This window comes from Coloeus monedula (genome assembly GCF_965178545.1).
Source record: "Coloeus monedula genome assembly, chromosome: 6".
Classification (NCBI taxonomy): Eukaryota; Metazoa; Chordata; class Aves; order Passeriformes; family Corvidae; genus Coloeus; species Coloeus monedula.
Window position 1 is genome coordinate 13071395 of NC_138786.1, and position 13884 is coordinate 13085278.

Below are 13884 nucleotides of genomic sequence, written 5' to 3' on the forward strand. Positions count from 1 at the left end.
TTCGAGTTGCAGCTCCTGGCTTTTGAGATGTTCAGGAGAGAAGATAATAACAGCTTGTTCTTTGCTTGTGTTTTGTTTTGAAATGGTATTTGTTTATATATTCCAGATAAATCAGAAAAAAGGAAACACAAAATCTGCACTATTTTAAGCTATTCTGTGTCCTGCCAGTGTCTCATTTGTATGCAGCATACACTAGATTTGCCTAGAAGGATTTAGCTCAGTAGCTGGCACGTTTACATTAGAGAACAACATACAGAGTTTCAATCAATTTCAAGCATTCTTACAATGGGAAATAAATATGAAAAGTGGTTGTTGCCCAAAGTTCAAAAAATGCAATCGACAAATTGTAAAAGCTCAAAAGGCCAGACAAATTTAATAAAATATTTCCATTTACCTTCCTCAGCTTTACACAGCCTGTTCAAAATAATAAGATTCTCTGCAGAATGCCTTTATCCAACTGTTTATATCACTTCATACAAAATATGTGTTTGAATTACCACAGCAATACAAGGATATAAATTCCCAGCCCACGAAATGCCAAATTCAACATAAGCTATGCTTTCTTGGCATCTAGATGTTTTCCTTTTCCCTTTCTGTACTGCAAATACATTTCCACTTGAAACAAATTAAAAAGCATGTAGGTGTTAAAACATAATGACAGCTTAGAATTCAAGTGACTTGTGCAACATTATTTTGTGCTTTCTACTTCTCCATTTCCTCCTACTGCAATTAAAATTCATCACGCCCTACTACATGTACATGTACTACAATGCATCAAGTTCAGTCCAGTAGAGGTTTTCAACCTTCAGACTCGGCTTTATACTACATGAGATCCTTGCACAATCAAAAAAAAAAAAAAAAAAGTGCATCTTTTTTCCTCATCTTTCTCTTATGCTGGATGATGTGAAGCTCTGATTAGTTGATGCAGGAATGCAACCTTGAGGTACGATTGCAGCCTCGGAATGATTCTTAAATGTAAAAAGAAACTTTTGGAGCACTCATGCCCTTTCTGGATTTTAAAAAAAGACACCACTGTCATGGTGCTACTGGAGCCACGGTACAGTACATCATGGCACACATCCATAACATAGCCAGGGACATGAGAGACAACTCCTATTTACAAAAACTTGATGTCACTTCCAGAAAAATATGACAGGAAAAAAAAAGGAAAATATAATTTCCTGAATGTCCTGAATTTTTAGCAGATTCCTTTTACTTTCTCTTCAGCAGCAGAGTGGTCCTCCACAACTGCATTTTTCCCTGACCTTTTTAGTATGGACCATAAGCGACACCAGCAGGAATTGGGGATCATATGGCAAACTGCTTCCTTCGAGAGGATGCTCACCCACGCCCCTTTACTCACAAGCCAGCTTGCTGTCAAAACTGGAAAGGGCAATGGCAAAGGCTTGTAGTGCACACATTGGGTAGTTGTAGTCCATGGTGAACACGTCCTCAGCCACGCGGCCAAACTGCATCACGATATAGTCAGCTGCAAGAGAGGTCAGACACGGCAAAAAGCGTTACTGCTGTTTGCAGGCCTCACTAAATAATCTTCATCCAGCACTACCCTCTGTCCCAGATCAACAGAATACCAACCAAACATGCTCACTCATCACACTTCACAGCACTTATTCATGCAGGTGGGTGTGCTGATAGCAGGGCGAGAAGCAAGGATAGCTTGAGTGATAAAGGGTTGCAAGACTCGTTACTGTCAAAAAAAGTGACGTATATAAAAAGTACTTTTTGCAAGCACAGAGAGAAGATGGCTTCTGTATAGAATGTTGAAGGCTCTTATACAGATCTCAATTAAACCTGCTCAGGTGACAACTGCCAGGGAAGATCCCTCCCATGCTGTGCACGCAGTGCTGTTCCGACACCTTACAGACAGAGAGCTCTACTTACGATCATTATCATGGATAATTTGGAAGTTCTTCACTGAGGCCTGTGTGACTCGACCATGGAAATTCAGAACATAGGACTGGGTGTCATCATTCCAGACTGGTGTTTTGTTGTGCAGCTCAATGACACTCTCTGTATTTTTGTTCTGCCACCTTGCAAGAAGCGTCTCGTGTTCCTGCACACACCACAGATACACACTTCAGTTTAACATGCTCATGTGACAAAAAATACATTAACAGGGAAGAAAAAATTCATCAATCCTGGCCCAAAGACTAAACTCTTATCCTCGACCCTCAAAACAGCTTCAATGAATGAAACTGAGAACTCTGAGGATCTAAATGCAAATGTGCATTTAAGTCTTTTCCACAGAAACGTCAGCTGTATCTTTTGTTATCAAAATACTTTATTTGTAGTGCTTTTGTAAGTCACAGCAGTAGTCACAGATCCCATTGTTCTGTAATTGTTCAAATACCATTTTATTAACCTCTAGAAGAATTCAAGTAATTTTTAGTGTTGGCTGCCAGTACGACTTACATTTCGTGGTCTGATGGAAACTCTTTCATGATCCATATTCATTCCTGGTATGATCACACTCATTTTACGAGGTCCTTTAAACCCCAGGACATTTGTTTCCTAAAAATGTTTAGAAAAGATTTCGTCATGTTTATTTTTAAAGTTAATTTCTTCAACAGAAAGACACAGTGGCAGCCCAGGGAAATCATTTGTTAGTCAACTCAAAAAACATCTTGAAACTCCCACCTCCACTGGCACTGCCAAACCTTCTAGCTTTGTCTTAGAAGCTCCGACAACAGGAAAAATGAAAATAGAGAGGTTTCCAAAAACACTCCTAGCACTGGCTGCCAGCAACCTTAATATAATTTTTTTTTTTAATCCCTTTGTTAAAAAAGGATATGAATTAACCAGATTGCTTGGCTACTGCTAGATCCCAAAATAAAGTAGCTGCAATTTAAAAATCATAAAATGCAGACACACATTTTGATGCGAGACAAAATTAAATATATGGGACCAGCTCCATTTATTCCAGAGCCAGCAGAAAAGCAAACAAAATGCTAGTCAGAGCATCTGTTAGCAATGCTGTGGTTTTCAAAGTCTTCAGGTATGTTATGCTTAGAGATGACCACGGTAAAAAAACAAACACATTAGCACGAGGGCAAATTTTCTAGCTATGAAGACAGGGAAAAGTAAAGACATCACATGGGCAGCAAAAATAAATCCATGCAAAATACAAGTTCTTCCATTAAACATGGTTTGACACTTTTCTGACCAGCTTTTCACAAAAGCACTCCAGCACTGCACTGTCCCCTCAAAACACAGCCATTAAAACCTAAACCAGCCTAAAGCCTTATTTTCGTCTGACACTTTTTTTCTCCCACAGAAGCAACCAGGGCCAAATATTTCAGTAAATTATCACCTGCTTTGGAACCAGAAAAGGTGAAGAGCAGTATTTTCCAGTAAAACCTGATTTTAGCATTAACTCCAGTAAGTGAAACAGTGACATCTCAAGGTCCATCTCCTCATGTTTTGTGATAGCTTTTTTCAGTCGCATGTATTTTTTTCCCATTTACCATTTCGAAATGAAGAGCTTTGGATATGCACTAAGGAATCTGAGGAAGAACATCTCCCATTGTTCCCAGCAACATACCACAAGATGCCAAGAACCCCTGGCTCCAGTTGGTGTGGCCTTACCACTGGGACATTTAAAAGTGATATATTCAGTTGTCTCTGCGTTTATATTTTTAATTAAAGTGTCCTGATTTTATGGAACACTAAACTTATTAAAACATCTCTACTTTTGCAAGTAAAAATCCACGCATCTCAACTCACTGGAAACATCTGAAAATACCCACCTAAAATACCTGCAGCTTTGCCATCATCAGACCTTTGAAATAACTTTGCCTGTTCCAGCAAACCATCTGGAGATATTCCACAACTCATTAAAGATTTGCATGCATGCAAGAGAAATTCTACTGGAGTATTTTACTGCATGCTCCTGAAGCAATCCAGGCATATTCACATATCTTCCTCACTCTCCATATTAATGGGAAGATTCTGTCTCTTTTCTGAATCATTTATGTCCCGTCCTTTGGCAGAGTAAAACATGTTATCAGTTCAGTTGGTTCTGCATCATGCTAAGATGAAAACTGATTTGACTGCCAGCAGATTTTATAAGTAGGAGAGACTCAGCACAGCAGAGGACAAGTTCTAAGAAAAGATTCATGCTTATGCTTATTTTCCACTAAGTACTGACAATTTTGGGCTTCTCTGCTATGCCTTACAAGTTATTCTTCCCTCAAGCTGCAGTTACGCTGTACATAATTAATTTAGATGCTGACTGGTTGAAGACATTGTTGAAGGTAAAATTAAATAATAGTGCTGAATCACTTCCCTCCCAACAAGCAGAGGAAAAAACAGGGCTATATTCTTTGGGTTTACTCAGAAAGGCTGAAATTGGTACTTCTGGCACATGATAAGAGAATGGTTACTAGCTGCACATTACCACCATCCCCAATTATCACACACTGTGCTGGCAAATGCTACCCTTTTGCTAAACTCACAGTACCAGACTGAAATTACAGAAACATGGAATATGGGAGGAAAATTATTAAAATTACCTCACCTGCTGCCTCACTCCCTGCTTCTCTTTTATTTCCCTCCTCCACTGTTTTGTGTGTGGAAATTCAAGACTACAAAGGGCATTATTAGGGGAACATAAACCAAATTCTGATTTCACACCATTTTAACACCACTGTCAGTCTTGGTTTACACAGGAACACAAATGTTCTTCACTGGCAGAGCCCTATGGACTCAACCAGGACACCAATGATTTATATCAGCTCAGGACTTAGCCCAGTATTGCTCAGAAGCTGCACTCTCTGCCTTAGCCCATCCAGTCAGCCTCACAGTAAACTGGGCTGCAAGAACACAGAGCCTCTCCCCAGGGCTGCCTTTAAAATCTTACACGCTTTCAAACAATTATGTAAGCATGTTGCTTTAGTGCCAATAGCTGCCATGATGAAAGCAGCAAGGTAAATATCCCAGCAGCTCCCAGGAGATTCATGATTTTATTACCCCAGTTTTCTTGCAGCCACTTCCCTTCCTGGGCTTGTTTCACACAGCTGTGCCTTGTCCTTAACATTTTCTGTAGAAACTACCATTCCAAGGAAGGCCCAAATCACAGAACCCACAACACTGGAGGAGCACAATGCAAGTGACTGAGGCCTGACTAGGAACACAGAGCCTCTTACTGTACTGAAACCTGAGTCACACCTCAGACTATCAGCTGAGCTCCCTGCCTGCAATCTCATGCAAACTGAACTGTGAGATATATGGATATAAAGGAATCCAGTACAGAAAACCCTGGCACCAGTGGCACAGTTACACCCCACTGCTCCTGGATAAATTTTGCCAACAATTCTGCAATCAGCCATTAGGTGCTGCTGCAGGTTTATTAATATGCTGGGCTGCCAAGACAAGGGGAGTAAAAGCCGTCAACAGAACCTGAAAAAATTCTGTCCTTGTCTAACTCTGTTCCCACTGCTTGAAACACATCTTAAGGTGAGCTCCACGAAAAGAGTCCTCACCATATTTATCCCACAGTCAGCATCACCAGTTTCTGCCTGTTTAAATTAGACCTGCTGAGATGATTAAGCAGGTCATTCTCAGTAAGTTGGGTACAGCTTGATCTGCACACGGGTACTTGCTCAGATGAGCTGAGGGACAGTGAGAGGCATAGCGGCGCTTTCAGAGCATTGTTTTTATAGCTTTTACTGCAGGAGAAATCTCAAGGCAGGAATTAAAAGACTGCCTTAGGACAAGGGTGTTTGGGCTCTGCTCTTTCTGGCACTCTGCTCTGGTTCTGCTGAAGCCAGGAACAATAACCTCACTTCAGCAAACCTGGCTAGTTTGAAATGAAATACAATTCCAATTTCATTTTGTCCTCTGGCCACAGCACACCTGCAAGCCTGCTGCCTTTCTCCACTAGTACCAAAATATCAATGGAACAAGTAATTTTCTTAAACAAATGTACCAGTTTCAAACTGCTGACTACAAACAGACATGTAAAAGCAGCTTATCTCAGCCCCATTCTCCGAACAGTGGTCATGATTTGGTTCTTTCCAACACTCATACTTCTAATTACCTCTGCTGACCAAAAGAGCTTTTTATTTGGTATTGTTCACCATTCAAGTATCATTTGTTGTTGACTTAAGCAATGCCTGAATTTCTCCATATATAACTTCTTAAAAATTGGCTTTTGTTTTCTTTTTGCATTTCCAGTTTGCACCAAATTAGTTGCCTGGCTCCAGGGAATGCCATCCTATATAAACCAGTAAAACTACCTTTATTAAACATGTACATTCTACTAGGTTCCTACTGAGACTTCAGTCAAATTGACATCAAATCCTGGAATCTCTTTTTAAATCCTGCTAGCTGGACTTTTGGAAATTCTCAGCATTTCAAATCCAGCAGAAAGGGAGGGATATGTATCTGTTCATCTGTCTGTCTCCAACCACAAACCATGTGCCTGAGTAACAGCACACATGAACACACACACACTATTTACACTTTATCCACACTAGAACTGCATCCTAAGCAGCAGGAAGAGAACATGCTGGCAGCTAATACAGCTCTCCTTCAGAACTCCCAGCACTTTGCATGGAAAGGATGGCTCCTGCTTTCTTGTTCATGAAAACCTTCCAGATGCATTGCTCCCCAGAGCCCAAAGCTGACCTTTCTGGGAATGCACTCTGTGCATACACAGGGTATGTGGTGGAACCCAACCTGACAGATTTCCAGGCATCCTTGATTAGAGCTGGGCAGGAACTCTTCAGAAAAGTCATTCTTGGGTATTTTTATCAGAAGTTGTTGATTTGTGAAACCAGACGACCTTCTGTAGCAGTGTACATACCAGTTCTAACTGGAAGGGTTTCTTGGGCTCAAATATTTCTGGACAGAAAGAACACTCTCACCAAAAATGTTACTCATCCAGCAATCACGAAACAACAGCAACTGTGTTTCAAGTCTTGATTGTCTGCATTGCTCCTGACAAATGCTACCTACCGTCCTGTCAGAGCCCAGCTGCTCTCATGCAATCGAATTTGGGATTTTGCTTGGGGTTTGCTTGGCTTTTTTGCTGGTAAAAGGGAGTTTTAGAGTTTTTCTCCCAGTCTCTCAGCTCCTGCAGACCTAGCTGTCCAGCTACCTATTGTTTGGATCAGAGAGGCCTCCTCCAAAATGCCATAACAATCGTATTTTAGTGCAGTAATGCCATGCGCACAACTCTTCCCAGTTCAGGAAGTTTCCTCAGGTGGTGCCTGCAAGCTGTGATCCCACCCCTTCCAGAGAGTTCTGTAAGAGCTCCAACACCTTCTTCTCACCAAAGGTGAGAACTGGGCAACCCTGTTCAGTGCATAGTGTTTTCCACCTCTCCTTTCCACTGAGTCTCCTGGTTTCTCTAGTGGAGATCAGCTGCCTGGTTACATCAAAGTCTGAATGCTGATTTACATAATCAGAAGTGAGAAGGAAATTCAGTGTGCTGCTTCAGACACTGAGCTGCCCTTCCTGCACGCTGTGCCTGTGAGCAGTACTTACGTAACAAATAGCAGCTAGCTCCTGACGCAGGGTACTCGCCTCCAGGCTGGATGTTGTTTTCATTGGATTTACTCCATTGTCATAAACTGTAAACTTCGTTCCCATAAGATTTGATCTACCAAAAAAATGGAAAATCCAATCACCATTTGTCAGTAATGCTGCCCCAGACAGCTATCCTTTACTGTACTGTGGTCCCAGAGGAAAGGCAAATATCGAGTACAGAGAGTTGTTATTCCTAATCCCAGCTACATGGCAATTCCTGGATGCAAGGCCAAACTGACAAAAATGTAAAGGTACAGTACAGAAGCGTATATTAAAGGTCCCTTATCATTATGCTGGAGAATTCTGGTAACACCTTGCAAACTAGGAAATTCAAGAAAGCTGTAAGGAAACACTCGGGTGGGGTTATTTTGTTTGTCTGCTTGGTTTTTAAAATGCACTTACGCTCTACAAAACCATCTGCTCTCTTCCCTGACTACTAAACTCTGTTAGAATATAGAGAGTGACTTTTATAAAGCCATAACCGAGCTCAATCTTTCCTATTGCAATGGAAAGGAGTGCAAAATACAACACAGGCACACGTGATCTGAACATACAGCCAAAGGCTCCACGGAGGGATCAACAGCTGTAGGGTGTCTGTACGGCTGTACAGACCGGCTGTACGATGTGGGGACAAGCAGAAAAGGAGCACATGGTTCTGAAGTCATTCCACTACCTGTAAATAACTAACTTGGATCTTAAGAAAGAGGCAAAACCAAAGGGATTTGCAGACTGCGTTAACAGTGCGTTCCAAAGTATTTCTATCAATAGAGGCTAGACACAATGTACACATGCACTTCTGAAAATCCCATTAAGATAAGTTGTGCTGGTACACCCTCGAGAATCTGGCCTTTGAGCACTTAAGAATTTCAGTCCTGCTGACTTTTAATAAAATGTGATCCTGTAAGTACTCCAGACATTTTGAAAACATGCCTTGGATACTGGTGATCTTTAAGACCACGATCACATGATGTAGTCAGGCCTCTAATTAAGAAGACATAGTGGCTTACAGGCTTCTTAATATTGAATAAACTTTACATTACATAAAGAAAATTCTTAGACTTATCAGTGTTTACCTCAGTTTTCCAATAAAACTCTCTCCACCCCGAGACAGGTCAGTTGGGTCTATAGAGATGAGGTAATTAGAGGTTTTACTCTTCTTTCGTTTCCTTCCAGCCAACAGAAACACCTAAGCAAAGCAAAAAACCATATTCTAGAATGCTAAAGGGGTTAGCACACACCACTTCCTGCTTTGATAGAAGGCAACCATAAGCAATTTTTCTGTCTTCAAGCATCACTGGCAAAGTAACAGAAGATCTCCTGGGATTTAGCAAAACCAGGAAAAAAAAAAATGGTAAGGGAAAATGATTTCTCAACCACTCATTCCATTATTTATGGTTTAAATAATTAAATCTGATCTATTTTGTTAAATGTTTCATTCTAACTCGCTCTGGCTCTTCCAGCTGAATTGAAAGTAGATGTTTTTCAGGCCACAGAATGCAGAGAGCCCCAACTGCTGACAGTCACATAAAGGTGCCATGCACGGATTATTTAAGGCCAAAGATTAAACAGATGAAGAAAGGCACTGGAAGAAAGTGATACTGTTGTTTGGCTTTGGGAAGACTGTATGGTAAATCTAGTGAAAGCAAAAATGTATTTAAAATACAACATTACATTTTCTTTGTAAGACTCCTTCAGATTTTTTTTTTTTTTTTTTTTTTAATATTCAGATGCAACTGGTATGCCATTCAAGTTATTTTATGACCTTTTTACCATGCTCCCTTTCCAAGTGGAGGTAATAAGTAGGGTACATCCCTCGGTCCATTCCCTTCTTGTCTCTTGTGATCCTGCACTTGACAGTGACCCCCTGTGGAGCAGGTCTGACAGCAAACTCTTCCAGGTCATCCACATCTATGAGAGGCTCATTTGTGGAAGGACTGGGGGCTGAGGCCACTTCCTAAAACAATAAGCAAAATTCAGGGGTTTTAACTTCAATTTACAAGGTTATAAGCAAAAAGAAATGGCATTTGATAGAAGCTGCACTTTAAAAAGAAATCAAACCAAAGGACGTATTTTCTTGCTGATGCACCCTGTACAGACCCACGTGGCAGAGCAGAATGGGAGGGCTGCACAGACAGAAGGCTGTACAGTGGTTACAGAGCAAACCCTGGCTCACGCCTTCCCATCTCACCACACTCTTGTCAGAAAGCCGTACTCAAGGACAGGGATGGCCTTTGATGAAAGGAAGAAATGGGATAGGAAGCAAGAGTTTAAGCTCCAGAGAGATCTAACAAAGATGAGAAGTCAGTGCAGTATACAAAAGTGGGGCACCATCAACTGGTTTAGCAAGACCTTGTGATTTAGAATATCTGAACCAGCCAAAGTCTTATTTTATGTTCAGACAGTAGCAGAGAGAACAGGGTGGGAAAATGCCCAGAAAAAGTCAGTGGAAACAAAGATCATTCTGAGCAGCTGCAAGAGGTAGAAAGGTAAATATCTACTGTTTACCTTTCTCTTGATTCAAGTTCAGACAGTATTTGCCATTCTTTTCCCCAAGTCATTATGTTCATTGCCTGCTCTTGCGAAGCCTGAGAGCTAGCACAGTAAATCACCTTGGAGATACTCCAGTGCATATTAAAAACAGAACAAGAAAGCCAGGCCCGTCCTGAGTGCACCCTGAAATCATGCAGTACATAGCAGGTTGCACACCCCTTCTTCAGAACTCTGCCCCTACCTTATTGGATTTCTTGCTCGTGGCAGAACCAGGCCGGGTGTTACTGTTTAACTGTGAAGAACTGGAGCTGTCTTCATCCTCCTCATCTTCTTCCTCATCAAAGTTCATGCTACTTGAAATGCCTGAGGAGAAAGCAGCACACTCACATGAAACACTGATAGATTAAAGCTGTCCATAGTTGCTGTAGAACATCACTGATCAGACTGCTGCACCTTTAGGCTCACAGGTGAGTGGGGGGGTGTGTGAGAGTGGTTCATTGTGTGAGGCTGTGCATGAAGACACGGGTGACACATCATCTGTCCTGAGAAGCCAAAACATTCAAGTAAAAGAGAAAGGAAACATCATGGTTTCCACTTCACAGAGAGGATGAAGTTACCCACTGATACAGGAGCAAATAACTAAATTCAGATCATCTTCACCCAATCAAACACAACACAAAATCATAAACCTGAAATTGGAGCTGAGAGGACAACGCAGCAGAGTCACTTGGAAACCATCACAATTAAAATACGAGCCCTTTTACAGCACACTTTTAGCTGTTCCTATGTGATCTGCTGAAGAGTACATCTTAGACCAAGAAGAAACATTCACATCAAGGAAATGTTCTCATGCATCTTTATTTCATGTAAAGAATAGTATCAGACCAGGCCAATGGAACTGCCTTACAGCACTTGAAAATTTGACTTTACAGGAATTCAAAACCTCAGACATTTCAAAGGGAAACACAACTTTGAACATCAAATAGGTCTTAGCAGCAAAAAGCATCAATGGTGGGACATTTGCCAGGCCTAGTTTTTCAAAGAGCATCATGCAGATGAAGCCACCCCATATCTAAGTTCAAGCTCTCTAAGTTCCACATATTACAGGCTATATTTTATCCTTTAAAAAAACCCAAAAAACATCACTTGGTCCAGAATTCCCATTATGGTCCAATGTAGAAGGATAAATGAAATGCAGCTTTCCAGAGCCAAGCAGCATGGGCATAATTAACTTCTTCTCTCTGTACTTACCAGGAACATGATCCAGGGCGACAAGACTGGATTGGGAGGTGGAAGAGGACCAGGATGTATTTGCATGGGGATCTGGGAAAGGAAAAAATCCAAGGGTTTGATTCTGCAAACCCTTAATTGAGTGAACAAGAGTAACCTGGCAAGAGGACTCCACACAGGGCTAAAGGCTTATGGGATGGGGCCACAACGCTGCTGCTTGCATTCACAATTTCTGCACTGCACAATCAAATTCACCCTCTACCTGCTTATACCTGCTGTGATCTTCCCTCTCAGTATCTTAAATAAAGGGAAAAAGCCCTGGATCACAGAGCTGAAGTTTCGGGAAACATCATCCACACTGAGCAGTTGTGCCACAAACACTTCTGTGCGTGATGTGCCCTGCATGGTAGAGTTTGGGCCTACTTCTAGATTCAAACAAAATAAAACCCCTCCAACTTGATTGACATAAGTGATACACACAGATTCTGCACAATATTGAGTCAGTAACATTGAAAGAAGTATTCAAATTCATATTCAGATGGCCTAAATTCTACCTCAATCCCTGTGCCTACTGTGTCCTCATCATCAAAAGATGAAATCAGGCTCTCTAAACTGTTTTTCTGGGAGCTCCAGGGATATGCATAAAGATTTTATTGTAGTTTAGTCTGTTGGAATATCAGCTTGGTCTGTAACAAGCAGACCCCCAAACCAAACTGATGCACAGAAATATAAACAGCAGATACAGACTCAGTAATGGTTTTCTTCAGTTCAAATTTTGGAACAGATAAAAAAACGACAGCAAAAAAAAGGCATTAAAATACTTTTTTCTGTCATTGCTGCTTCAAATAACTTCAGTGCATATCCCTTTAGAATACCCAGATGCACACTGGATAGTGAAACACCACCAGAGTAGTAAGAGTGAGGGTATAAAAGTAAACCAGGAGCATAAAAAATGCTTGCATTCCATTCAGCTGCCCTGTGAAAGGTCTCATTATCCACTTCTTCAGCTCCCCCAGTGCTGACATACACCACAGAGCACGACAGCAAAACCTTTCAATAGGATCTGATTATGCAAGGGAGGCCTGAGTTCACAGGTCAACAGATATTTTCAAAGCCTGTAGAATTCATTCATTAATAATCCCACACTCATTAATCACAAGCATTATTTCTTAATAAGGACAACCATGTTCTAGGCTCTATGCATGGGTAATAGACACAGTCCATCTCCTCAGCTGGCAGCTGCACAATAAGGCCATAATTCACATCCACAGAGGGAACTGGTTTATTTCCACACCTGTGCTCACTCTTTCCCCACCAGTACTTTAGTGGTGAAAGTTCTGTGCCAGCTTTAGAAAAGTGTGTGTTCATGGCCTGCGGGGAAAAATGCTTCAGGGAGCTCCTGTTTTGGTTTTGAATCCAAAATGAAATCAATCCCTTCCCTAAATCTCAAAACTTCAGGTGGCAAAGAAGAACTAAGACTCAATTGCTCATTCCATGTCCTCTACAGAGACATATTGGAAACTGGTAAGTGTGAGGACTACAAGTTAGTTATTCAGTGTTAAAACTTATGGAAGTCTGACTCTGTCCTAGTGACTCATTTTGCAGGGAGAAACTCTAAAAGATTAACACTTTGGAAATCAAAAGGACGAATATTTCCTTCAGGAGGCAAATTATTCTAGGATGGCAATTTCCAACAGATGGAGAAATCAAATAAAGCATTTGGCATTTTCTTGCAAGTGGCATATTCTTTTCACACTCAGTAGCCTATAACCTCTTGTCTTGTAACAGATCTTGACTCACTGGGGAAGCAGAGACACGTGCTAAGAGAAGTTTCTCTCCACCAGGTTAGTGCCAAAGATCAGAACAGGCACGAATCAGTTATCCAACTGTATTCAGCTTCTCCCATGAGACCAGTTAGCATTTCATAGAATCATAGAATATGCTGAGTTGGAAGGGACCCTTCAGGATCATGAAGTCCAACTCCTGGCCGGGCACAGGACACCCCAAGAGTCACACCATGTGTCCCAGAGCACTGTCCAAATGCTTCTTGAATTCTGCCAGGCTTGGTGCTGTGACCACTGCCCTGGGGAGCCTCTTCCAGTGCCAATCACCCTCTGGTGAGGAACCTTTTTCTAATATCCAACCTAAAGCTCTCCTGTCTCAGCTTCAGGCCATTCCTGGGTCCTGTCATTGGTCACCACAGAGGAGAGATCAGTGCCTGCCCCTTCTCTTGCCCTCATGAGGATTTTGAAGACCACAATGAGGTCTCCCCTCAGTCTCCTCTTCTCCAGGCTGAACAGACCAAGTGCCCTCAGCCACTCCCCATTCAGCTTCCCTCAAGGCCCTTCACCATCCTCATGGCCTCCTTTGGACAATCTCTAATAGTTTAATGTCTTTTCTATATTATGGCACCCAAAGCTGCCCCCAGCACTCGAGGTGAGGCCACCCCAGCCCAGAGCAGAGCAGGACAATCCCTCCCTTGCCTGGCTGGTGATGCTGTGCCTGATGCCCCCCAGGACACGCTTGGCCCTCCTGGCTGCCAGGGCACTGCTGGCTCATATTCAGCTTGCCATGGACCAGGGCCCCCCAGTCCCTTTCTGCAGTGCCTTCTCT

At 41.9% G+C, this 13884-nt stretch overlaps 1 protein-coding gene across 1 annotated transcript in view; it reads right to left on the reverse strand.

Moving 5' to 3' along the window:
- Window positions 1–1355: 1355 nt before the first annotated feature.
- The window catches only part of TUB (TUB bipartite transcription factor), a gene marked incomplete at both ends in the record, with an annotated part of 133679 nt that continues 121150 nt past the window's right edge, over window positions 1356–13884 (reverse strand). Inside the window, 8 exons of the mRNA XM_082283328.1 lie at window positions 1356–1489; window positions 1903–2074; window positions 2434–2532; window positions 7510–7624; window positions 8625–8737; window positions 9314–9505; window positions 10283–10404; window positions 11293–11364. Of these exons, the coding sequence (XP_082139454.1) occupies window positions 1356–1489; window positions 1903–2074; window positions 2434–2532; window positions 7510–7624; window positions 8625–8737; window positions 9314–9505; window positions 10283–10404; window positions 11293–11364 (1019 nt within the window). The remainder of the gene's footprint in view (window positions 1490–1902; window positions 2075–2433; window positions 2533–7509; window positions 7625–8624; window positions 8738–9313; window positions 9506–10282; window positions 10405–11292; window positions 11365–13884) is intronic.